General features: G+C 41.7%; 1 protein-coding gene across 3 annotated transcripts in view; it reads right to left on the bottom strand.

Annotated features, from left to right (window-relative positions):
* Positions 1–26,771, bottom strand: part of PFKFB1 (6-phosphofructo-2-kinase/fructose-2,6-biphosphatase 1) — a 94,571-nt gene that overhangs the window by 11,680 nt on the left and 56,120 nt on the right. For 2 of the 3 annotated variants that reach the window (XM_032620870.1, XM_032620868.1), the window contains exons 2-10: positions 23,095–23,220; positions 19,161–19,254; positions 18,302–18,368; positions 16,930–17,004; positions 16,431–16,487; positions 14,403–14,524; positions 11,274–11,481; positions 8,380–8,526; positions 4,776–4,880 (exon numbers count right to left, since the gene is read on the bottom strand). In XM_032620870.1, the coding sequence (XP_032476761.1) occupies positions 4,776–4,880; positions 8,380–8,526; positions 11,274–11,481; positions 14,403–14,524; positions 16,431–16,487; positions 16,930–17,004; positions 18,302–18,368; positions 19,161–19,254; positions 23,095–23,220 (1,001 nt within the window). The remainder of the gene's footprint in view (positions 1–4,775; positions 4,881–8,379; positions 8,527–11,273; positions 11,482–14,402; positions 14,525–16,430; positions 16,488–16,929; positions 17,005–18,301; positions 18,369–19,160; positions 19,255–23,094; positions 23,221–26,771) is intronic. The other variant, XM_032620869.1, reaches the window with a different exon arrangement.

The following is a 26,771-nucleotide window of genomic DNA, read 5'->3' as shown; positions in this document are numbered from 1 at the left end:
AAATGTACAGTGGAGAAAGGACTGCCTCTTCAATAAATGGTGCTGGGAAAACTGGACAGGTACATGTAAAAGTATGAGATTAGATCACTCCCTAACACCATACACAAAAATAAGCTCAAAATGGATTAAAGACCTAAATGTAAGGCCAGAAACTATCAAACTCTTAGAGGAAAACTTAGGAAGAACATTCTATGACATAAATCACAGCAAGATCCTTTCTGACCCACCTCCTAGAGTAATGGAGATAAAAACAAAAATAAACAAATGGGATCTAATGAAACTTCAAAGCTTTTGCACAGCAAAGGAAACCATAACCAAGGCCAAAAGACAACCCTCAGAATGGGAGAAAACATTTGCAAATGAAGCAACTGACAAAGGATTAATCTCCAAAATTTACAAGCAGCTCATGCAGCTCAATAACAAAAAAACAAACAACCCCATCCAAAAATGGGCAGAAGACCTAAATAGACATTTCTCCAAAGAAGATATACAGAATGCCAACAAGCACATGAAAGAATGCTCAACATCATTAATCATTAGAGAAATGCAAACCAAAACTACAATGAGATATCATCTCACACCAGTCAGAATGGCCATCATCAAAAAATCTAGAAACAATAAATGCTGGAGAGGGTGTGGAGAAAAGGGGACACTCTTGCACTGCTGGTGGGAATGTGAATTGGTTCAGCCACTATGGAGAACAGTATGGAGGTTCCTTAAAAAACTACAAATAGAATTACCATATGATCCAGCAATCCCACTACTGGGCATATACCCTGAGAAAACCAAAATTCAAAGAGTCATGTACCAAAATGTTCATTGCAGCTCTATTTACAATAGCCCGGAGATGGAAACAACCTAAGCGCCCATCATCCGATGTATGGATAAAGAAGATGTGGCACATATACACAATGGAATATTACTCAGCCTTAAAAAGAAATGAAATTGAGCTATTTGTAATGAGATGGATAGACCTAGAGTCTGTCATACAGAGTGAAGTAAGTCAGAAAGAAAAAGACAAATACCGTATGCTAACACATATATATGGAATTTAAAAAAGAAAAAAAAATGTCATGAAGAACCTAGGGGTAAAACAGGAATAAAGACGCAGACCTACTGGAGAACGGACTTGAGGATATGGAGAGGGGGAAGGGTGAGTTTTGACAGGGCGAGAGAGAGTCATGGACATATACACACTAACAAACGTAGTAAGGTAGATAGCTGGGGGGGAAGCAGCAGCAAGGCACAGGGATATTAGCTCGGTGCTTTGTGACGGCCTGGAGGTGTGGGATGGGGAGAGTGGGAGGGAGGGAGACGCAAGAGGGAAGACATATTGGAACATATGTATATGTATAGCTGATTCACTCTGTTGTAAAGCAGAAACTAACACACCATTGTAAAGCAATTATACCCCAATAAAGATGTTTAAAAAAAAAAAAAAAAAAGAATGTATAACCACAAGCCTATCCTCCGGTGGATTTGTGGTTGAGAGTTATACTACCTATGTGTTTTAGAAAATGCTAAGCTGAGAGTTTAGTAAAAAGTGATTTCAAGTCATTAGCTCCCAAGAGTGTCTGGAAGAAGCAAATGGAAATTCTCTCTGGATTCTCTCAACTCAGACTGCATGGGATTCCCATAGATAAATTTTCATCAAACTGAAGCTCACATAACATGCAAGGAAAATAAGCTATCATGAGTAAAAATAAGCAGAAACAGCAAGAACCCTAACAACTTAAGATAAAGGATCCACAATATAAAATGAATATGCTTGATATTTTGAAAGAAATGAAAGATTGAATCAAAAATGTAAGGAAGAAATAAGATGCTATTGAGTATATGATCTAGATTTGAAAAAGAACTAAGTAGAATTTCTATAAGTGAAAGATATAGTCATTAAAATGGAAAACTCAATGGATACAGTAAACAGCAGATTAGATACAATTCAAGAAATACTGTTCTGGAAGATAGAGCTGAAGAAATTACTCAGAATGTAGCAAAGAGATTGAAAATAAGAAGAAGTTAGGAGGCATAAAGGATAGAGACAGGACTAACACACATCCAATTGCATTTCAAGGAGATAATAGAGAAAATATGAGAGAGGAATATTTAAAGATATAATGTCTGGGAATTTTCTAGAATCGATGAAGAATCCTAGTCCTCAGATTCAGGAAGTCCAATTAACCCCAAGCAAGATAAATGAAAAGAAATTAATATTTAGACATATCAGAGTGGAACTTAAAAACCATAGAGACCCAAAGACCCTAAATGCAGCCAGAGAGAAAAGAAATGACAATTAGACGTTCAGGAGACTTCTTAACCATGTTAGAAGCCAGAAGACAGTGGGGACAATATCTCCAAAGTGCCGAGAGAAAACTGTCATCCTAGAGTTTTATACCTTGCCAAAATACCATCTAGGATTAAGAGCCACCCCTCCTTAAAGACATTTTTAGACAAAAAGAAAGGTGAGTCTACTACCAACAGATCCTCCTAAAGAAACTTCTAAAGGAAGATAGACATTGAACCCAGAAGGAAAACTTCAGCTGTAAGGAGAAAGAATGATCAAGGGAATGATCAAGGGAATTGGATATATGTGGTTAAATCTAAATAAACACTGACTGTATACAATATTATTTTTTAGCGAATAAGAATTATATTTTAATTGGATAAGTGATTTTACCCCTTTTCCACTATATAAGATCCATCTAGGAGACAGTATGGAGGTTCCTTAAAAACTAAAAATAGAACTATCATATGATCCAGCAATCCCACTCGTAGGCATAGTAAGTCAGAGAAAGACAAGTATCATATGATATCACATATATGTGGAATCTCATTTTTAAAAAATGATACAAATTAACTTATTTACAAAACAGAAACAGACTTACAGATATCAAAAACAAACTTATGGTTACCAAAGGGGAAAATTGGGGGGGGGGAATAAATTAGGAGCTTGGAATTAACAGACACACACTACTATATATAAGATAGATAACCAACAAGGGCCAACTGTATAACACAGGGAACTCTACTCAAAATTATGTGATAACCTTTATGAGAAAAGAATCTGAAAAAGAATGAATATATGTATATGTATAATTGAATCACTTTGCTGTACACCTGAAAGTAACACAACATTGTAAATCAACTATAATCCAACAAAATTTTTAAAAAAGAAAAAAATCCATCTATGTGGATACAACGTTTATTAAGTGGAAGTAGCTCTATTTTGTCTAGCATTTATAATAATTCTACTCTGGTAATATTGATTTAACTTAAAAAATATAATATGTTGGTATTATAGGAACAAATAGTGATATATTCTGATAGATTGTTGTAAATTGAAGTGCTTCAGTAAGCATTAATTCAATCAACATCTACTTAGTAAGTTGTGCTTACAATAATAAATTTATTAATAACAATAATAAGTCATCTGGGGGATAAGACAAGTTTGAAGTAAAATATAAAACAACAATTAACATGTAAGTTAAGAGAGGGAGTGACCAGAGTTGTAACATTTTTATACTGTTTTAGGGGGTGGGTGGAGATATTGATTTTTAGATTTTGTCAATCACACATATTAAAATGTTAAGAGTAACACTAAAAGAAAGGAAAGAGATTGTATAAGTCAAATATAGATGTAAAAACTCTATCAATTCTAAAGAAGGGAGGAAAAGAGAAAAGATAAACTAAGCCTAGAGAGCTCAAAATAAGAGAATAGAAAGAAGTTCAAATAAATCAGTAATTACAATAAAAGTAAGTGTACCAAATTTACAATTCAAAAGACATACATTTTCAATTTTTATTAAAACCAATAAAAGTCAACTATATGCTGTCTATAAGAAACAAAACAAAAATACACAGAGAAGTTGAAAGTAAATGACTAAAGATGAACTAGGCAAATACTGACCAGAAGAAATCTTATATAGCTATATTAATATCATATAAAATACACCTTTAGGCAGAAAGCATTATTAGGGGGAAAGAGGTTTGCTTACTATGTAATAATAAAATATACAATTCACTAAGGAGATATAATTGCTTTAAATTTGTATGTCTCTAACAACATAACCTCAAAATATATAAAGGAAAATGAGGGCAAAGTTGGACTGACTTCATAATGTCATTTTTGAGGATGAAAATACACATATGAAAGTGCTTTGTAACACAGGATATCTATTGTTTCTTCTCTGATATCCTGCTTTCTGATAATTGTTCCCTGGAATCTATCAAAAATGGAGTATGACTAATAAATATTCTAACATGTGGAACTGGCTAAATGGAGACTGGTTTGAAAACAACGAGGATTTACCTCACATGGGAATAGGGAACTGATAGTCTGGTTCACGTGGTGGCAAAGAAGTTGGATAAACCATTAGCCATTGTCCCTTGGGACTCCAACCCACAGTCCAGAGAGGCTGGAGCTTTAGGCAACTTGGCAATAAAATGTCAGGAAATTAGAGTATATTGAACTATTTCAAATTCCTTTAGTGTAAGGATATCAAACACAAAGTTTAGGACAAAGTGAGTCCTCCTGAAAGAAGACAGGAATATAATCAGGCAAATGTGTAGCTTTTAAAAAAAGAGGAATCTGTTGCCTATAGCTAAGAATGAGACAGCAAAGGGCCAGATAATCATATGCCTTGCGGGATGGAAGATGCTGCAAAATTTGCTTTACCCTGTTTTTAAAGCTGTCTAGGAAAATATGGAATCCTGGTAGTTGGAATAGAGATACTGGGGAGGAGTCCTAAGAGTCTGGCCACCCCTCCAAACCTTACCTCTCCCTTGGGATAGCGGTAGCGATATTTATCTTGGTCTCGTAGTGCAAATTCTTCAGGGTAGTGTTCTTGGATTTCTTCGTAGGTCATCTCCTCACAGACACCCTGAGAAAAATTATTTGGGGACAAAAGTATTCACAAGTTAAAATCCCCACAACCTTTACCATAGTTCTGAAACCAATGATTGTGGAACGTTAGCACACAAGCACCTGGGTTTCTGTGAACACAGCTCTAGGTCTGCGTCTGTTGTCTGAATGTATGTGTGTATGTATGCACAAGGTGTGTAGCTGTGTGGATGTGAGAATGAGTGCATGTGTATAGGTGTGTTCAGGCTGAGTGTATGGTGGGTATCTGGTGTTTCTCTATGGTTGTCTCAAAAGGTTTATAGGTGCACATTGTATATATGAGTGTGTACTTTTATAAATTTGTGGCGATTTGTGACTGTGTTTACCTGTGTGTGTGCAGCATGATTATGGTGTGTATTTGTGGTATGTTTAAGGTTCTATGCTGTTGGTTGTGTTTTTGTCTCAGCATATGTATAGTGTATTGGTGTGAGTGTGTGTGTATGAAGACAGTTTGATCATCTAAGAATCTGCCTGCATGGATGTCTCTGTGGTCTGTCCCTCCATGTGGGTCTCAGTGTGTCTGTGGTATGTGTATCTGTGAGTGTGTATGTCCCTGATTATATGTGTGAGTATCTGTGTACCTATGTCTAAGGTCTGCATTAATTTGTGGTAATATGATTGAGGTTATGTGTCTGTACTGTTTATATGTCCCTGGTATGCCTCTATGTGTCTATGCGATGTAGATATATGCAAAGACTGCATGTGTGTCTATGGTGAGTGTGATATGTATCTCTAGGTGTGTCTGTCTGTAAGTGTGCATGTGTGTGCATGAATGGTGCAAATATGATTGGTAAATGCATCTGAGAGGGAACCTGTGTTTGACTATTGGGTCCATGTGTCTGTGAAGTGCATGTCTGTGAGTGTAAACATACCTATGGTGGATGTCTGTGACTGTGTAGGCAGGCACATGTGTGTGCACACATCCACAGCAGTGTTTTCTTGTGTTATAGCATTTCCCATCCCTCCTGCCCACACCTCTGCTCCAGGACCTCTGGCAGATAAAGAAACAGGTATCCACAGACTTCTCAGAAGGCAAGAATTAGTAAATTCCTAACAGTTTCAGAGTGGTCCTTGGGGAGATACACTCTTCACACCCAAAGGAATCAAGGGCTCAGAGAATGAGTTCCCACTGAGAAATCCACAGAAGTGAGGTGGCTGCTGGTAGAGGTGGGAAGTGATGTTGGGTTTGTAAGATTTCCTTCTGGTTGTGTAGATTCCAAGTAGACCTTCCTGTAGGGGAGCAATGTGCTCTGGTTGTTGTCTTTTGAGCCATCAACCAAGCTTCCCTTAGGGTTTAGGTTCACCCCTGCCCCAGCCTACAAGAAGACAGGCAGTGTCAAACCTGCAACTGACACTGTCCATAGGAGAAAGTGCACCCTGTATATACACAAGGTCCTTCCAGATTGGCTTTGACTTTCTATTCTGAGGCATGCTGGGAGCCTGTTGCCTGTGGAAGTGACCACTGACTTTATTGACAAGGAAAATTGCTTAACTTCTCTGAATTTTATTTTCCTCATCTGCAAAATAAGGATAATTATAACTACCTCACAACAGTAGTTTGAATATTAGAGATAATATATGTAAAAGAGACTAGTACAGAATGTACAAGGCACATTTTAAAAACTCAATCAATAGAATATATTATTATATTAATTAATATTATTTAGATTATACAGTAATTTAAATAGATTAATTTAATCTAATGTTATTAGATTAATATATCTAATTATTAATATATTACTGAATTGAAAAGAAACCAGAAAATTAGACATCATTCTAAATTCTTCCTTCTTCCTTACCCATCCCCTCATAGCTAATTCCTGAGATTCTTCCTCTTAAATTTCTCTCAGATATATTCCTTTTTCTTCCCTCTCCATCTGCACTGCTATGACCTTAGTAGGTCTACACACACACACACACACACACACACACACACACACACACACACACACACAATTCCCTCTTTCCTTATTCTGCTTTCTCTGCATGACATACTATTCCTGATCCTCTCTCTCTGGCTCACTGTTACTCACCCCTTAGGCTTTAGCTAGGCATCACTTCCTCTAGGCAGATCATGGCTGGGTCAGATACCTTGCCCCAACATCTGTGTGCCCACATTCTAACCCATCAGAGCCTGTATCATGCACACTATTTTGCATTCCTCTGTCTACCCTGTTTTTTTCTGAAAACCCAGTGAAGACAGGAACCAATCTCTGTCTCCAGCACTACTCCAGAGCCTGAAATGGAGTAGGTATCCAATAAATGTTTACACCACATGTGGGCCAGAAACAAACAATAACTGAACAATTATGATGAACTGTTGGCTTGCATGTATTTTATAACAAATATATGTGATATGTATAACAATGCTGTATATCCCTTTTCTAAATATGTGTGCCTCTGTACATCTACAGTTAAGCATATATGTCTTATGTATACACAAACATACTTCTCTGTATTTATCTAGCAGGCAATCAGGTTAACCTACCTACACACAAGTTATCCACATCTGTAGTGAAGCTTTTACTTTAGTGTCTAACCTGAGGTCAGTGTACCTACAGTGCAGGTGAGACAATGGAGAGGAAACACCTTCTCAAGAAGCTCATGGAAAAACCTGACTCTAATGAGAGACTGCCATGTCACGAGGGTCATATGAAATATTTACCAAATTCTTCTTCTTCATTTCATCTCCAATATATATATGGGCCATCACACCCTCACCTCTTGCCTAGACAAATGCAGCCATCTCCATACCGGTATGCATTCTCACTCTGGCCTTCTTCTCACCTAGTCTCCACACATGACCAGAGTGGTCTTTTTTTAAGAAAATGTGAATCACATTCAGGCCACTCCTCCTTGACTTAGACCTCATCAATGGCTTCCCATTTTTAGGGCAGCATCCAAATCCCTCAACATGGGCTATAAGGCCTTATAAGCTGTCTTCATTTCCAACCTCATCTCCCTTCTCTCCAGACCTCACACTCACTGTCCCAGACTCTCTGCTATTTTTCCTCAGTTCCCTAAACATGCCATGCTCTCTTCTTACCTCTGGGCTTTCACATGAACTGTTCCCTATTTCTCAAATTAAAATTATCCCTCACCCCAGTCCATTTTGCCTGCTTCTTGTCTCATCTCCAGCTTCCTCTAGGAAGCTTTCCTTTTAAATCTTCCACCACTGTCTTGTCAAGAGTACCCTCACCTTCTGAGACTCTATAGTCCCTTGTACTTCCCCTCTCACAAACTTTTGTCACATGCAAAGCAATGTCTTATTCACGGCCTGCCTTTGAGCTCCATGAGAGTAAATACCTTGTCTGTTCTGGCCTTCACTGGATCCCCAAGACACAGAACAGTGTTTAGCACAAGAAATGTTTGTTGAATTAATTAGGTTCCCCATATGAGCCAGAGTAGAGGCAATCCAGGGGATAAGCCTAGAGTCAAGCCTCACCATCCACAGGGAAATCCATCCCCCTCCATCTCACCGCATCAATCTCATTCAGGGCCTTCCACTGCTCATAAGGAACACCCAGGGCTTCAGCTGTCTGGATAGTCCTCTTCATGTGGCTGGTCCACACCTTCAGGGAGCTGATGCCCTGGGATTGAATGAAGTTGGCCAGGACATAGGCATACTGGGGAGTAGGGGTGCAAAGGAGGAGAGCAGGGGAGAAAGAGAGATGAAAGAAGACAGGGTGACCATGAGAAGAATTTCAGATCTGCCACAAATAATGGAGTGACGATGAACAAGCAAAAGTAGAGTTTAAATATTCCCAATTTATAAAAAGTCATACTCTTGCCCGTGTGACTAAGAACCAAGGGAATAGAGAATATGTGTATTTATGTGTGTATATGTGCATATGTGTGCGTGTGCATTCACTGATGTTTGCTCACAGAACCTCCTACTTGATTGTTCATTTATTCAAACAGCCCACCTCTAACATTTGTGGAGCCTGGGACAAAAGTACAAATGGAAGCACTCCACTCATAGTCTACTTCCCTCCTTTTCCCATTTCTGCTCCATCCTGCACTCCTAGGTGCCTTGAGTACACATTTATGGATAATCCAGTCACAGGAACAAGTTCTGTCCACACCATATCTCCACCAATCTCCATAACACACAAACAGTAACCCCTTGGCCACCCCTTTGCCTAGGGGTGAACACTTCTGTGACATGGCCTTTTCTCAGGTGAACAGACTCTGGGATGTGCCCATGTAGGTAATGGAAGAAGACTCTGGGCAGGAAATTCTAGTGTTCTGGGTACTCTGAGTGTGGTCTGGAAGTGTATGGGGGTGGGATGTGGGGTACATTTATCTTTGACGCTGTGAATTCTCATTGTTTGAGCAGGGGACCTGGTACCCAGGTTCTAAGGGCATTCAAACATTTACTGAGTGTGTGTGGCCATGTGCTGCGTACTGGGGTGTCCTGTTATTAAGACATGGTCAGTCCAGTAAGGGAAACAGTGACAGCACGAAAAGGAACCACTTAGGTTTGTGGGAACCCAGATGAGCAAGTGGTTCACTATTCTTCTGCATACAGGCATGTTATTCATCACAGATGGTGTGTGAGGAACATCTGCACAAATGTACAGATACAGGCACACATTTTTATGTACAAATATAGGCATTGTGTACACACATTCTAATTATGGATTATGAGTCAGCAGTCAGTGTGCTCTGGTGGAAGGAGTGCTGACTGGGAGACAGGCGATGGGGGTTATACCCGTGTGGCCTGGGACGTGTCCTTGGCCATCTCTGGCCTCATATCTCCTGCCTATAAAATGCAAACAGCGTTAGCTCACTCAGCCTGGTCTCTGTGAGTGTCACATTGGATAGTGGACGGGGAGCACCCAGAGCACTCCCTGGCACATAGTAAGTGAGAGCTACTGTGATTGGTGGTGGGTGACAGTTGATGGGAAACTGCTTTGTAAACAATGCATGGTGCACTGTGCCCTTTAGCATGAAGGCTGGGGCCAGGCATGTGCATGTACATGTACACACTTGTGTTCAAGGAGGCATGTTGGGTGGAGATGGCCACGTGTCCAAACTGGGTGCTAAATTTGCAGGCAAAGCCACGGACAGCCCTAACCAAGAGACCCCTGGCTGTAGGTGGTGCCACGGGCTAGGGTGGCTCCTCCAGTGGTCTCTGACTCTGCGAGAGAGGCGAGAGTCAGAGGTCAGAGTCTACCTCGAGGGGAGGCTACCAGTCTGAAAGTAACAGAAAATGATCCAGGAGGACCAGGCCTTCCGGTGTGATGCCTTGCCTGTGATACTGCCAGCTCTGCAGTGGGGGAGGCTGAGGAGCAAGCATAAAGGCCTGGTTTTCAGTCCTGGCTCTGTCCTTTACTGGCTATGTGACCAGGGGCCACTCTCTGTTCCTGTGTGGGCCTCAGCCTCCACATCCATAAATCAGTGACAGTAATGGCCACTGCACAGAGCTGCTATGAAGATTAAATGAGGCCACACATGTGGAAGCAGATGGTGCCGTGAATGTGCAGAGGTGTCCAATAGGAGAGGACACTCCCTCCCTCCTGCACCTCATTTCCCACTTGTTCCACCCCAAGCCATCCTCCCAGCAAGAACAATAACTGTGTTAACAAGCCCAGGGTCAGGGCCAAATATGGGAAAATGTGTCTCTTTAATTGGCCAGCACCCATAATGTGCAGCTCACTATTCTCAGCTACAAAGAGACTCCCACCGTGAGGGTCAGAGATGGGCCAGAACTGGGGGGGATGGAGCCCAGGTGACCTGACTAGGAGGGCAGGAAAGGACAGGGGAGGGCTTCCTGGACCAGCTCATGGAGGAGGAGATGTGTCCTGGAAGGGGTGGAGCAGGGAGGGCAGAAAAGAAGCGGTAACTAGTGGGGGACAAGTGCTGACCCTGTGATAACCTGTAGTGGGGGTTTGGGGGAGTAGAATCAGCCCTGAGTAATGGAGGAGAAGACGGATTCAAAGGTGGGGCACTTTAAGGCGGGTATCTGTGCAAATGATGGTCACCAGCTGACAGAGGGGACAGAGGAGGACAGCCTCGGTGGGGAAACTGCACAAGCAAAAGCACAGTGTTGTGAGAAAGATGAGGGGACCAGTCAGGCAGGAGAGAGGGTGCTTATTGTAATGGGGCTGGAGGAGCAGCCAGATCTGGGAAGGCCTGGAGGACCAGGACCAAGCCACTGGACTTGCAGATGCTGTTGGCACTTGGGAGCCATTCAGTGGGTCAAAACTGAGTGGCTGATGGGGTGGAAGAGCAAGAGTGACCAGAACCTGCTTTTATCCTGCCACTGAGTACCCCCATCCTCAGGACCCAGGCAGCAGCCACCCCACCAACCCACAGCCCACCTGGACCATACCAGCCAACACCTCTGAGTGCATGGGGCCATCCCTACCTGCTTGCCCCGAGCTGAGAGGCCAGAGTCACCTCCGATGCGGCCTCTGAGGTTGAGTTCACTCTCACCGTGCCGGCATAGGTAGATGGAGCGGGGTGTGACGTGGATGTTCATGAGATAGTAGACTGTGCGGCTCTGGATGTGGTCCTGCACTCGGTTCACCATGTAGCGTGTGCCCACGTCGAAGATCTTGATGTAGGACAGGTGGCTGGGCCAGCCCAAGCAGGAGCAAGGGCAGCTCAGGGGCTGATGGTGGAGAGGCTGATCCCAAGAGAAAGCCCCAACCACACACCCTGCCTTCAAGCTTCCTCCATAACCCAGCTCTCACCTACCTTTCCTCTGACAAGGTGCTATGCCTTGCCCAGGTCTGGGTACCTGTTCTAGAGACTTGGTTCCTGGTCACTCTGAGGAGCTCATTGCCTGCTACCATCTCCTTTTCTCTCCTTTCCTCAATCTCAGTTTGAGCCAGACTGTCTTTTTACTTTCACTCCTCACACTTCAGGCATCTAGCGTTCTCTCTTTTGTGGTTCACACTGCTGACATACTCAGAGAGAAACAGTAATCCTCTGTGTCCCTGACTGTCTCCAACATCTCACAGGCCACTTGCATTTGCTGACCATTTTGTGTGTATGTATGCACCTGGCAGGGGTGGGGGCTTCAAAGTGCGTAAATCCTCATAACCATCCTAGGAAGCAGAGATTATCTCTGATAGGTGAGGAAACTGAAACACAGAGAGAGGAAGTGATTTGCCTAATGTCAAACTCTCCAACCATCTCATCTACGACTCTCAGAACTTAAGTAGAAAATATCTGATGTAGCCTTGTTGCCTTGTTTCTGGTACTAGGTCCCGAGTGGCTCTAGGAGAACTTCCAAATTCTGTAGCTTAGTCTGACATTCTACGTGCCTTCATACACTGGTCCTGCTTTGCCTCACCTCAGTGTTCCATGTCTATGCTCATAACTTCTCTGTTTCATTCTAGCCTTAATGCTTTTGCTGAAATATTCTCTGTACTCCTCTACTTTTATTCAGATTTAACTAGGCCATTGCAAGGTACTGTTCTCTTTCCTTGAAAATATGTTATTTGCCTGATTTCCAAAGTTGAGCTCCTATGCATCCATCCTTCAAGAACCAGTACATTCACTCTCTTTAGAAAGTTTTCTTTGAGCCCAGGATCATATGAAGTCATTTAAAGGTACTTCACATCAAAAGTCTTATAGTAGCTAATGCTTACCCCCATTATGTGTAATTTAAAATAAAAATTATAAGCTATATTATAACATGAAGAAGGTCTACTGAGTTCTGGTTATATTTTTTTCTGTTTTGACTACCTTGATGCTGTTTTTGAAATACAAACTATTAAAAGTTTTCAAGATTTTCTTTTCTTATTTTTGGTGGACTCTACCTTGCTGGTGCCCTAAACGCATGTCTAGTCCACCTACTGGGTAAACATGTTCTTCCAGATCTTTTCCTCCCAGTTGGACTGGGTTCCCTCTTCTGTGTTCCCCCACCCCACTTGCTTTACCATCACCACAATTCTGGTCAACTGCATACTCATTGTCTTCCTCAACCAACTGAGCATTCTATCAGAACAGAGAGATAGATAGATCTTCCCTCTTTGGGTTCCTAGGGCACAGCTTAGGAGTGGGCCTTGATGCATGGATTGTAAATGTCTGTTGATGGAAAAAGGATTAGATAAAGCCAACTTTCAGAATCAGTTGTCCTCAGACCCAAACTGATTCATCAAACACCGAGTACCTGCAGCAGTCTAGGCCAAAGGCTAGGGGCTTTCTCAATGCTATTCTTTCATTTTAGCTCCCCTCCTTCAAACTTCTTCCACCATATGTTACTATTCATACAGTGCCTTTGTGGAAATTTGAAAAAGTTTCCCCTACTCCAGTACATGTCTTGGTGAGAAAAACAAGTGTACCCGTGACCTGGCACAGTGAACAATATTCACAATTGTACACAAGGTCCTGCCCCTTGACCTGAGTATCTAAGCCTCATGTGACACTTTTATGATATAGGGATGTGGGAGGAGGATAACCATGATGGAAGTTTGAAGACAAGAATTTGAGTATATATTCTGCTACTCACTCATTGTGTGGCCTCAGGTAAGCCCTTGCCCTGCTGTGGGTCTGTTTCCCCATCTAAGAAGTGAGGCAGTAACAATGGTCACCTCTGGGGACTTTGGTTGGACAAAGTTGGAAGGATGCTCTTTAAACTTCTTTGGGTGGTGATGACTGTTAGAAGCCTCTTTATACTTCTTACTTGGGGTCCAAAGGGTCTGAGTGACCAGGGTCTCTTCTCATCACAATCCATTTTGAAAGAAAGTGAGGTTCTGGGTATACCCTACGTCTAAAACTCACATCTTCCCTGTACTGCCAGCTAACACCTCTCCAATCTTTAGTTGGTATTGTGAATGAAAGTTTCATATTTTTAATGTATCTTCCCATATGTCAAAGCACTATGGAAGCTATCTGAGGATAGAACCTACCTCTCTTGCCCTTATTTACACCCCCGATGTACACCATAGCCCAAAGAATCCAAATACTTACTGGTTGAAGGTGCATGCATGTTGTGAAAACAGACATGATTAAGAGACAGAATATGTAGTTAGAATCCTAGCTCTACCCCCTGACTTGTGGTGGAAGCTTGAGCAAGTGGTTTCAGCTCTATAAGATGCAATCTCCTCTTCTTGAAAATTTATGATCATAAGACCTATTTCAGCCTCCTTAACAGGGATGCCGAGGGGATTCAATGAAACAAAAAAGGTGAACATGTTTGGAAGCTGAAATGTCATCCATGTGTGAAGAATACTTTTGAAAACATAACAGCAACAACCACAGGAGAGAGGTATTTCTCCCCCCCTGAGATCAGGGTCCTAATATGTCCACATTGTTCAGGAAAACACTACTTCAAGCCCCTTATGATGAACACCTTACACAACAAGGAATCACCACCTCATGGATAATTAGAGCTGGGAGGGCCCTTGAAGACAAATCAAGTACAGTTTCCTGATGTTACAAATAAAGTTGAGGCCCAGAGAAGGAAGGCATTCCTCCAGGTCCTACAGGACATCAAAACCGGGCTAAGGATCCTGACCTTTACTTTGGGGTTCTGGGTTCTTACCTGTCTAGTTCATCATCCAAGGGTTGGTAGTTGACCTCATAGCACTCAATTCTCTTTAGAAAGTCTTCCAGAACCTTTTCACGGTCACAGTCTATGTAATCAGGGCTGCCAAGTTTCACTTGCTGGAAGAAGGGAGAAAGATGGAAGAACCATGGGAGACAGAGAATCCGACAGTGCCCTTGGGAAGAACCCTTAGAGATCACTGAGTACAGCATTCCTCATCATAAAGATGAGGAAGTTGAGACTTGGAGAAAGGTTCTTGCCCAAGTGTACAAAATCAGTCAGTTGAAGAGAATCTGTACTGTGTTAACACCCCATTCCTTATCCCTGTGTGCTCAAACAAGGTCTGTTACATTATATTCAGTTCACACACTGTTTAAGAGAAACATTTATAAGTGGCCTGGAAATTGTGGTGTGAGAAATGGTTGAAGAAAAGGAACAGGAGATCTTGGCTGGGGATCATAATGGCTTACATGTATTGAGTGTTTACTGGGATAACATGGCATATATTGGCTTTAGATTTCTGAGGGGCTGGCAACTCCTAATCCCTTAATATATCTACCTTCTCCACCCACATTCACCATCTCAGTGAATGTCACTATCATCTACTCAAGTCACCTGAGCCTAAAATGAATCTGGGAGTCATCCTAGATGTGTCTCTTTCTATCATCCCCCACCTCTTAGAAGGTACCAAATCTTCCCCCCTGTATCTTCTAAATATCTCTCCAGCTGACCTCCATTCTCTTTCCTGGATGCTCACTCTAGCTTTGTGACTGGTTACTCTGTCTATAGCCTAGTTACTTTCCCATACTAGCAGCCAGAAGGATATTTCTAACATGCACATCTGAATATGGAATTCCTCTGCTTGAAACCCTTCACCATTTCCTCACATCTTTTAGGACAAAGTATGAAATATTTTAGCAGGTGACTCATGGCTTGTTATGATTGGGTCCCAAATGATTTCTTCATCCTTCTCTCCCATTGCCCCTCTAGAGCTCCACACACTTTGCTTTAGACAACCTAAGCTATTTCTAGTTCCCCATAGATGCCATACTTAGTATATGCTATCCCCCTATTTTCCATTCTTTACTTGCCAAATTCTTATGCATTCTTCAAGATGAAGGTCAGCTATTACCTTCATTGAGAATCCTTCCCATGCAAGGTTAGGTCCTCAACACTGTGCTGCCACAGCCTCCTTTGTTTCTTCATCTCAGCACTGATCTCACAGAATTATGTCTACAAAATTGTCAGTCTCCCTCACTAGACTGTGAGCTCAAGGGCCAGGCGCTCCCCTATCTAGTTCTGTCTCTAGTGCCCAGAATGGTTCAACCCAGGTGTATGTATTCAATTTATGTTTAATCAACAAATGGATGGATAGGTGGAGGGATGAAAAGGAAAGAGAGTACTTGGACATATTCTATGCCTCAAGAGGCAAAATTAGGACCAATGAGTGGAAATTACAGGGAGGCAGATTTCAAATTGATTGGACTGCACTTAATGAAGGCAAAGAACTTCCACACTGGAGGTACAAGGAGAAAATCTACACAAACAATTAGCTAAGATTTCAAGTTTCTGATGAAGTGTTGAAGGAGGTGACCTTTAAGGTCACCTCTGTCCCCAAGATACAGTAATTTAATGAAATAGGGAACAATAAAATGTAGTGAGTGAACTAAATCTAGACCACATGCCTAGAAACTGTAGAAAAGAGCAGTGATAGCTCTGATATGAATTGTGGGTCAGAAAAAAGAGTTTTCAAGGCAGACATCCAAGCTTGAGGTCCAGTTCTACCTCTTCCTGACTGTATGAACACTTGACAACTTACCTCTCCTCTTGGAACCTTAGCTTCCTCTCCAATACTTAAAGGAATTTCACAGAATCATTGTATGCCAGGATGATCAGGGAATACTTCCTATAGGAAGTGGGAGGAGAAGCTCAGGGAAGATACCTCCTTTAACTGCACAGAGGTATTTCTAGGTATGATCCAAATCTGAGACAAAATAAGAAGGAAAGGTGACTGGTGCTCCTTACCCTGATGTTTTCTGCAATGACATCAGGGTCATTACAAATGGACTCGATGAAAAAGACCTATAAAAGAAACAGAAGAAAGATTTCCAGCAAGGAATTATGTTTGGTAGGAGTCAAACATAGCTTGACCCCTTCTCAATGGCTCTGAGTCATCTTTAGAGGTATCTCTGACAACATAATTTCATACAGTGGTGCTTTCAGGATTCTAAGTTTTATGAGTCAGATTGGCCCTGAATTGTAGTGGTTCTCTCTCCTCCTTACTCATATCCACCCCCACAGTGTCAGCTTGTCAGCAATTATCTTCCATTGCCTAATGTGGCACCTCTTCTTTCCTGTTCCATTCTGTTTTGATGCTTCTAACTGTGACCTGGAAAATCCTACAACTAAATTAAAATGCTGACCCTATGGTAGCTGATTTGGCATCTCTTCCTCCCCTGGTTTGCCTTTCTTTGGTGTTTGTTAAATGAGTAGGCTCTAGATAAGAGTTAGAGAGTTACTCTACCTTGTAACCATGTTCTTTAGCAAACTGCAGAATCAGTGACCGTCGTTCTCTGGTAGTGTTGGTGGCATCAAAAACCTAGAGGCACACGATGAGATTGGTTTGCTCTGAATCTGGCTCTGATAGAATGCCTACTTTTTGACCATCCCTGTGCCAAGTAGAGGGCTTCCAGAAGGAGATAAAACTTGAACAGGGTTTTGAAGGATTTGGAAATGGCTTATATCAATTTCTCAAGCACTCATTGAGCCCTCACTGCCTGCCCAGAAATGTAGCAGACTCTGTAGACATAATAAAGCAAGAGGAAAATGGTGGGGGTTTATTAGAGTTATTTTACAGGTAAAGTAGCTGAGGCTTAGAAGAAGTGTTTGCCTTAACCAATGTCACAGAGAGACAAACTGTCACAAACTCTGACAAAGCAGAGTTGGAACCGATTCTCTCAACTCCTAGGTGAAGCTTCTTCCTTCGCTATCACTTTGGAGCTCTTTGAAGCCCTTTTAGAATTTGCGACTCCCAAAGGTCTATGAGATTAAATTGATTAAGTGTTTAGTTAAATCTCTAGAACTTAAAAATGTTTGTATTGCAGTCAAATTCTAGTGTAGTCCTGCTGAATTCTTGGGGATGGAGTGGTAGTGTATACTGGTTAAGAGTGTAGATTCTGGGGACTTCCCTGGTGGTCCAGTGGTAAAGAATCAGCCTTCCAAAACAGGGGATGCAGATTCGATCCCTGGTCAGGGAACTAAGATCCCACATGCCGCGGGGCAACTAAGCCCATGTGTCACAACTACTGAGCTCGCGTGCCTCAACTAGAGAGACTGCGTGCCACAAACTACAGAGCCCACACTCTCTGGAACCCGCGTGCCACAACTACAAAGCCCATGCACCCTGGAGCCTGTGCGCCACAACTAGAGAAGAGAAAACCCGCACGCCACAATGAGAGAGAAGCCTGTGCAGCGCAGTGAATAGCCCATGCACCGCAATGAAAGATCCCACGTGGTGCAACAAAAGATCCTACAAGCCTCAACGAAGATCCCATGTGCCGCAACTAAGACCTGACACAGCCAATAAATAAATAAATAAATAATTTTTTAAAAAAAAGAAAGAAAAAAGGAGTGTAGATTCTGGAGCTATACAACCTGTATTCCAGTTCTGGCCTGCCGCCTTGGTAAAATATTTAATTATTTAATCTCTCTGCACGACATTGTTCTGGGCTATAAAATGGAGTATAATAACAATACCTATCTCATGGGGGAGGGTGGAAATTAAATAAATCTGTGCAAAGTGCTTAGAACAATGTTTAGAACATAGTAAATGCTCAATATATATTAGCTCTTCTCCAACCCAGCAGAAACCTAAGAAAAAATGCAAATTTCTTTACCGCAACATGACCTTCCTCACAGCTGAGATAGTTATGGACATCTTTCAGGGCTGCTATGGCACATTGCCTGAAAAAGATGAAGAAAGAAACAGAAACAACCATTATACCCCAAATGGGCTCCTCTCTATTTTTCTGAATTATCTTTTGCACTATCTCTTAGATGTCCTACATTAAATTATTCATCTGTTGAATATCTACAACGGGTGTCCTATATTCTAGGTACAAGCACAGAGAGGTCACACAGTTGAAAATGGCTCTGTGTAGACATTTTAGGTGCAGGTATAAAGTAACATACCCAGGAAAAGTTTACTAATGACAGAGCCATAATATTAAGGGTTCTAAGAAGAGCCTGAATATATGGTCTGTGAAGGAGAAGGCATTCCTGGCATATGTAACAGGGCAAGCACAGGTAATAACGTGGAAATGTATTTATGCTTTTGGCAAAAATCTGGTTAGTGATTACTCTTTGCTGAGTTCTATTAAGAGGATATGGATCAATAAATGAGACCAAGGCTCTGTTCTGGAAGTGCTCAGAGTCTTGTAGAGGAGAGACAACTTGAGGTTGAATGGATGAGACTGGAGTGGGCCAAGCTACTGAGACTCTTATTTTAAATTCTAGGCTAAGTTTCCACTCTCTCTTGTCAGAAGTAGGAAACTGTTAAAAATTCTTAAGCAGGGGATGGATATGACCAGAAATAAGCTTTGGTTAAGATAGTAGAAGGGCTGTCCTAACTACCCTTTGAGACTCTAGGTGGACTCCTTGCTAACCCAAGTTGCTCTGCCCTACTCCCCCATCATTTGAACAAAAGTCTCCCTCAGCCAGGGGGCAACACATGTCTTTAAAATATTAGGTACTCACTTCCTGATAAGTAGGGCCTCCATGTTGTCTGGGAGAAAGAATTCGTAGTTCTTGTAGCTCACTGCCTCTCGTCGATACTGGCCTAAATTAAACACTGAAAGCAGGAGCCCTGGTGAAGAGGTTGGGAAGATCCCAGTGGCAAAATAATGTCCTTTCTTGGAGGTAGCTCAGAGGTAAAAGAAGGTATAGTTTGTAGCTATATAATATGTTTACAAAGCTTCAAATTATGGCTACCAGCTCATTTACTCCTTACAACAACCCTGAAAAGTAGGAATCATCATTCCCATTTATAAATGAGGAAATCAAGGGAGTAACTCTCATAGCTAATAAGTGGAGAGATGGGAATCAAACCCAGGACTGTTTGGTTCCAAAGCTGGTGATCTTTCCACTATTCCATTTAATCATAAACTCCAAACCTTTTAATGCCCATAGTATTACTATATATTATTACTGTGTTCTGTACATTACTGCATTGGAAAGATAAAGAAATTGGGACCCAGGGAGTAAAATCAGTCATCAAGGGTCAAACATTGAGTCAGCTGGGGACATAACTAGACTGGGCCTCCTGAATCCTAGTCCAATGTTATTACATTTTCTGTATCAAGACAGAGAGTCTAGATTTATTGCCTTCTTTAGGCCACACTTTCTCATTTGTAATGGTGAAAAATCAGAGAGGAGGGAAGGAAAGGGGGAAAGAGGGGATAATAGGCAAAGAGGTAATGTAATATTTTCTTCATTCATCCAATAAATAGTTTCTCATGCCTACTTTGTGAATCAGGACATGAGTTCTGGGGGTCAGAGATGAAACAGATCTGCATGATGGGGCCCCAAGGAGCTCACAATCTAGCATGTAGGAAAGAGAGTAAACAGTAAATCAGTAAACAGAGAGCTCTCACCCAGTGTGTTAAGTGCTCTGACAGAGCCATGCAAAAGAGCAAGGAGGAAGGAAAGACTAACTAAGCTTGGGGTGATCTCAGATGGTTTCTTGGAAAAAGCAACATTTGTACCAGTCTTTATAGGAAGGCAGGCCTTTTATTGGCAGGCATGGGGTATGGGAGAGAGGAACAAAGACATTCCAGGTAGAGGAAGAGTTTGAGCAAAGGTATGGCATTGGCAGGAGGCAGAACATGAGACATCCACTGTAACTGAGGCCTGTGAGGCTGTCAGAGACTGACTGTGGAGGGCCTTGAATGATAGGCTAAGGAGCTTGGATTTAAACCTGCAGGCCAAGGGAACCCTTGGTGGCTATAGATATGGTCATCTTGGCATTTGAAACATCACTCTGAGGGCCTCTGTGCAAGTGGAGCAGGTGGGAAGCAGGTGCATTAGAGCAGAGACACATCTGACACCGTCCCATGTGCCCCTATGCTCAGCAGAGGCTCCTCAGAGCCTGCAGTCCTACAAGAACTACTCCTTCTTCCCTTCTCTTCTTCCAATATTCTACTGCTCCCACAGGACACACCCAGCTCAAATACACCCTATCTGGAAGCTTTCACTGCCTTCCAGTAGGTGATTTCCTCTGTGAGGTCCGTCAGTACCCTGCTCTGGGATTCTTCAGTGACATGTTGTATTCTTATGCATCCCAGCCAGATGGAGAAATCTTCAAGGACAGGTTGAGAATCTCATCCAGTTTTGCATCTCCAGTGCATAGTATGGGTTTTGGCACATGGAAAACCACTGGGGAACTCTTCACCAGTGAATTCGAGAAAGAGAAAGTACATGAAGAGAAAGAAGAAATGGGAGAAGGGGAGGAGAATACTTGGAGAGAGGGAGAGAAGGGGGCAGAGCGATAGGGTGTTGGTATGGTCAAGGGAAATAAGAGGAAGAGTGTAGAGGAGAGCACAGGGCCAATGTGGGTTCTTTCTTCTTCCCATCAGTAGCACCAAGTATCAGACCTGCCACAGTGAGTGTCAGGCTTTGGAATCAACCAGATGTGGGTTCATATTCTGGTTCTATCACTTAGTGACCATGTGCCTTTAGACAAGACACGTCACCTCTTGGGCATTAATTTCATCAACTGTGGAATGATGATAATACTAGTTCTTCCTACATGGGTGTTTTAGAACTTAAGAATAGAGTCTGTCATACAGAGTGAAGCAAGTCAGAAAGAGAAAAACAAATACCATATGCTAACACAAATATATGGAATCTAAAAAACAAACAAACAAAAAGGTTCTGAAGAACCTAGGGGCAGGACAGGAATAAAGACACAGACATAGAGAATGGACTTGAGGACATGGGGAGGGGGAAGGGGAAGCTGAGACCAAGTGAGAGACTGGCATGTACATATATACACTACCAAATATAAAATAGATAGCTAGTGGGAAGCAGCTGCATAGCACAGGGAGATCAGCTCTGTGCTTTGTGACCACCTAGAGGGGTGAGATAGGGAGGGTGGGAAGGAGATGAAAGAGGGAAGGGATATGGTGATATATGTATACTTATAGCTGATTCACTTTGTTATACAGCAGAAACTAACACGACATTGTAAAGCAATTATACTCCAATAAAGTTTAAAAAATAGATGTGAGTTCTTTGAGGGCAGGAATCCAACATCCAACAAGGGCCTTGGCACAACTGTGTGCTCAGCAAATAATTACTGACTGAGTGAGCAAGTGATTGCCCAAGAAGAACTGCTTTCCACACTGGGGAGAAGTGCTCCTTTCCACAAGAGACAGAGGCTAAGCACTTGTGTACCAGTGTACCGGTAAAGGAGAAACACAGTCCCAGTAAAAATTTTCAGCTAAGTTGATATACATTAAAAGCATCAATATAGTGATCAGGGGATAAATAAAAACTTTTGGTAGACTTTCTTGTATTTACTGATTTTATTCTGAATTACGTATGATGTAGGGGGCACCCTAACTTTTAGCGTTTAGAGACTCTAAATGTCTTAATTTGGTCCTACTTAAGCAATAGAAATTAACATGATCTAGTCCCCTACCCCAGAGCAGCTCCTGGGGAGAGAGACCCAGACACACAACACACTACAAAAACAAACTATGTAACTAAGGTTGGCATAGAGGGGTCTGTAGGAAGCATTGGTGTGGGATCCCAGAGAAACATAATCCTCCTAAGGGCAACAGAGGAATCAAATAGGAATGGAGATACAGTGTGGGGGATAGAGAAATCAAATGGAGAATAGAAAAGAATGATTGCTGAATAAGAGGTAGTAAGCAGAAAAGAGATCACATTGGGGAGAAAGGAAAGCTGGAAGTAGGGAGTGAGGGAGGAGGCTGACAGGCAGGGAAGGAGACCCCTCTGGAGGCGGAAAGAGGCAGGATCACTTCCGGCTGGGGAGGGGGAGCAGATAGGCTCAGACCTAAGGAGAGGCTTGGAGAGAGCGGACGCCTTCTGGACGGGAGAGGTGAGCTAAAGTGCCCTGCTTTACTGAAGACCTTGTGGGGGACTCCAGGCTGGGGCTTTGAGGTGCTTGACTCCACACACCCCTAAAATTTAAAGAAAACCTTAAGGTTGTGAAGAAATGGTAATGCTAATAAGAATAGCATTTTTGGTGTAGAAGTAATAATAAAGGTGATAAAAGTAGCATGTTACTCATAGGGTTTTTTTGAGGTCTTACAAAAATAGTGCTCCTTGAAAACAGATATTTAATCTTTGTAGTTTTCTTATGCTTAGCAGCTATCACGGGATTGGGCACAGATTACGTACTTAAGAAATTGTAAAAATTTATGAAGTTAGTGGTGGTGGTGGTGGTGGTGGTGATATAGTAGTAGTAGTAGTAGTAGCAGTAGTAGTAGTAGCAGTTGTAGTAGAGCAGCAGCAGCAGCAGTAATAGTATTAGTCCTAATACTGTTAATAATGTTTTGAGACATTCCTTTACTCGTGGTTTTGCCCTTTTGAGGTCAGCTACCTTACTGTATTTTCCATAATTGGCCTATAGAGGGCTGTAGAAGAAAGGCTTTCAGGGACATACCTTTAGTCGGTGTTCCTATCCAGTTGAGATACCGTGTGAGCTTCGTGGAGATGTAGGTCTTTCCTCGAGCTGGTAAACCCACCATTATCACCATCGTGGGGGAATTTGTAAACTGGGGTATGGATGCTGGAAGACAAACAGAGCCTCAAATCTTATCCCCAGGTTCACATGATATTCTGGTATCAACTCAGAGCTGTAGAATTGGAATGAGCATCTCGCCCACCATTAGGACAAGGAAAACAAAAACTGGAAAATTGCAAATTGTCCTCTATTGAATTCATGAGCAAACTGAGATTGCAATGCTAAAAGCTAACCCAAAATCTGTAGACATAGGCATCTACAGGGAACAACAGGGCCCAGGTACTTGCTTATCTTTTGCAGATACTACTGAATAATATGTAAAGTCATAAGAAGATAACAGTTAAAATTTGTTAATGAATTGCTAAAAGTTGGTTGTGTGTTAGTGTGAGAATGTGAAACCCCTGGGGGCTGTAGACATAGGTGGTTTTGAATCCTTTTGCAGACTTTCCCCCTAAGAAGTCCACCAGGTGCTGGCAGGGAAGAATAAGAATCCGGAGAAAGATATCCTATAGTTCTGGTTTGGGGAGGGAAACAGAACAGCATCCATTGCTGAAATTGTGCCCAAAGCATTCTGCCTTTATACACTGCAGAACAAAGGCCTTAACCCTCACAGGGAAAGGTAATAAAACTGTAGTCTGAGCGCACTGGTGGAAATTCACTGCAGCTAGCAGAGAGGAATACCCAACACCACTAAAACTCTGCCCAGACCAATCTACTCTATCTCCCCTAGGGAAAACAAGCCTTGCTCTGCAGAAGGAATGGCAATAGGAACTGAGGGCACAGGTGGAAACTCACCGCCACAGGTGAAGGAGAAAATTTGAAAAAATGCTATAACCCAGGAGGGATAGGAATATGTGCTAGGCTCACAGTTATATTTAGAGGATGGGGCAGGAACATTCGGGAAAGTCACACCTCTATGACTCAGGATAAGCCTGCCTAAGACTGAGACTTAATCAAAATAACATAGTATGTCCTTAGTCCCCTATTCTCCACTACAAGGCTAAAATAAATCAAGTAAAATAATAGCAGACTTTATTTTTAAAGAATGCAAGAGATAAGTTGCCTCCAGAGAGCAGCACAAAGGGAAGAATCAAGGAAAGAAAAAACATAGTCTGAAGAGACAAAAAAATCATCAGGACAAGACTCAGTTATGACACATTTTGGAATTTCCAACAGACAACTTAAAATAGTTGTGATTAATATGTTAAATACTTTTCTATATTGGAAAAGTTAGACAACATGCAAGATCAGATAAGATAGCAGCAAGGGATAAAATGTATAAGAAAGAATCATATGTAAATACAAGAGAAAAAACACATTAACAGATCCGAAGAATGCCTTCAGTGTGCTTATTAGTGAACTAGACACAGCTGAGGAATAAGTGAAATTGAAGCTAGAACAATAGAAATTACACAAACTGAAATGCAGAGTAAAAATAAAGGGTAAAAAAAGAAAACAGAACAAAGTATCCAAGAGCTTTGGGACACTATCAAGTTAGAATACTAGAAGGAGAAGAGAGAGAGAATGGAGAAAAAATATTTGAATAAATAATTGCTGAAATTTTTAATAATTAGTAATTGATATAAACCCCAGATCCAAGTATCTCAGAGAACACAAAGCAGGGTAAATAAAATTTGTAAAAGAGCCACATCACACCCAGACATATCAAATTCAAACTGCAGAAAAACAGGCAAAATAAAATATTGAAGGCAGTCAGGGAAAAAGGGTGGAGGGAACACCTTACTTATAGAAGAACAAGAACACAAGACCTCGTACCAGAGTCAAATAAGCCAAAAATAGTGGAATGAAACCTTTAACATACTGAAAGTAAAAACCCTGCCAATCCAAATCTAAATTCAGCAAAAATGTCCCTCAAAAATAAAGGCAACCTCCTTCCCACCCTCCCTCCCTCCACCCTTTCTTTCTTTCCTTCTTTCTTTCTTTCCTTCTTTCTTTCTTTCCTTCTTTCTTTCTACTTCTACTAATTATTTCTTTCTAAATTTTCTCCCTTTTATTCTGAGCCGTGTGGATGAAAGGCTCTTGGTGCTGCAGCCAGGAGTCAGTGCTGTGCTTCTGAGGTGAGAGAGCCAGCTTCAGGACACTGGTCCACAAGAGACCTCCCAGCTCCACGTAATATCAAGCAGTGAAAATCACACAGAGATCTCCATCTCAACACCAACACACAGCTACACTCAACAACCAGCAAGCTACAGTACTGGACACGGTATGCCAAACAACAAGCAAGACAGGAACACAACCCCACCAATCAACAGAGACGCTGCCTAAAATCATAATAAGTCTACAGACACCCCAAAACACACCACCAGATGTGGAACTGCTCACCAGAAAGCCACGATCCAGCCTCATCCACCAGAACACAGGCACTAGTCCCCTCCACCAGGAAGCCTACAAAACCCACTGAACCAAACTTAGCCACTGGGGACAGAAACCAAAACAACAGGAACTAGGAACCTGCAGCCTGCTAAAAGGAGACCCCAAACACAGTAAGATAAGCAAAATGAGAAGACAGAAATACACACAGCAGATGAAGGACAAAGATAAAAACCCACCAGACCTAACAAATGAAGAGGAAATAGGCAGTCTACCTGAAAAAGAATTCAGAATAATGATAGTAAAGATGATCCAAAATCTTGAAAATAGATTAGAGAAAATGCAAGAAACATTTAACAAGTACCTAGAAGAACTAAAGATGAAACAAACAATGATGAACAACACAATAAATGAAACTAAAAATACTCTAGATGGGATCAATAGCAGAATAACTGAGGCAGAAAAATGGATAAGTGACCTGGAAGATAAAATAGTGGAAATAACTACTGCAGAGCAGAAGAAAGAAAAAAGAATGAAAGAACTGAGGACAGTCTCAGAGACCTCTGGGACAAAATTAAATGCACCAACATTCAAATTATAGGGGTTCCAGAAGAAGAAGAGAAAAAGAAAGTGACTGAGAAAATATTTGAAGAGATTATAGTTGAAAACTTCCCTAATATGGGACAGGAAATAGTTAATCAAGTCCAGGAAGCACAGAGAGTCCCATACAGGATAAATCCAAGGACAAATACGCCAAGAAACATATTAATCAAACTGTCAAAAATTAAATACAAAGAAAGCATATTAAAAGGAGCAAGGGAAAAACAACAAATAACACACAGGGGAAGCCCCATAAGGTTAACAGCTGATCGTTCAGCAGAAACTCCGCAAGCCAGAAGGGAGTGGCAGGACATATTTAAAGTGATGAAGGAGGAAAACCTGCAACCAAGATTACTCTACCCAGCAAGGATCTCGTTCAGATTTGATGGAGAAATTAAAATCTTTACAGACAAGCAAAAGCTGAGAGAGTTCAGCACCACCAAACCAGCTTTACAACTGCTAAAGGAACTTCTCTAGGCAAGCAACACAAGAGAAGGAAAAGACCTACAATAACAAACTCAAAACAATTAAGAAAATGGGAATAGGAACATACATTTCGTTAACTATCTTAAATGAAAATGGACAAAATGCTCCCACCAAAAGACACAGATTGGCTGAATGGATACAAAAACAGGACCCATATATATGCTGTCTACAAGAGACCC

This window comes from Phocoena sinus, chromosome X (genome assembly GCF_008692025.1).
Source record: "Phocoena sinus isolate mPhoSin1 chromosome X, mPhoSin1.pri, whole genome shotgun sequence".
Classification (NCBI taxonomy): domain Eukaryota; kingdom Metazoa; phylum Chordata; class Mammalia; order Artiodactyla; family Phocoenidae; genus Phocoena; species Phocoena sinus.
This window is presented reverse-complemented; position numbering and strand designations above follow the sequence as displayed.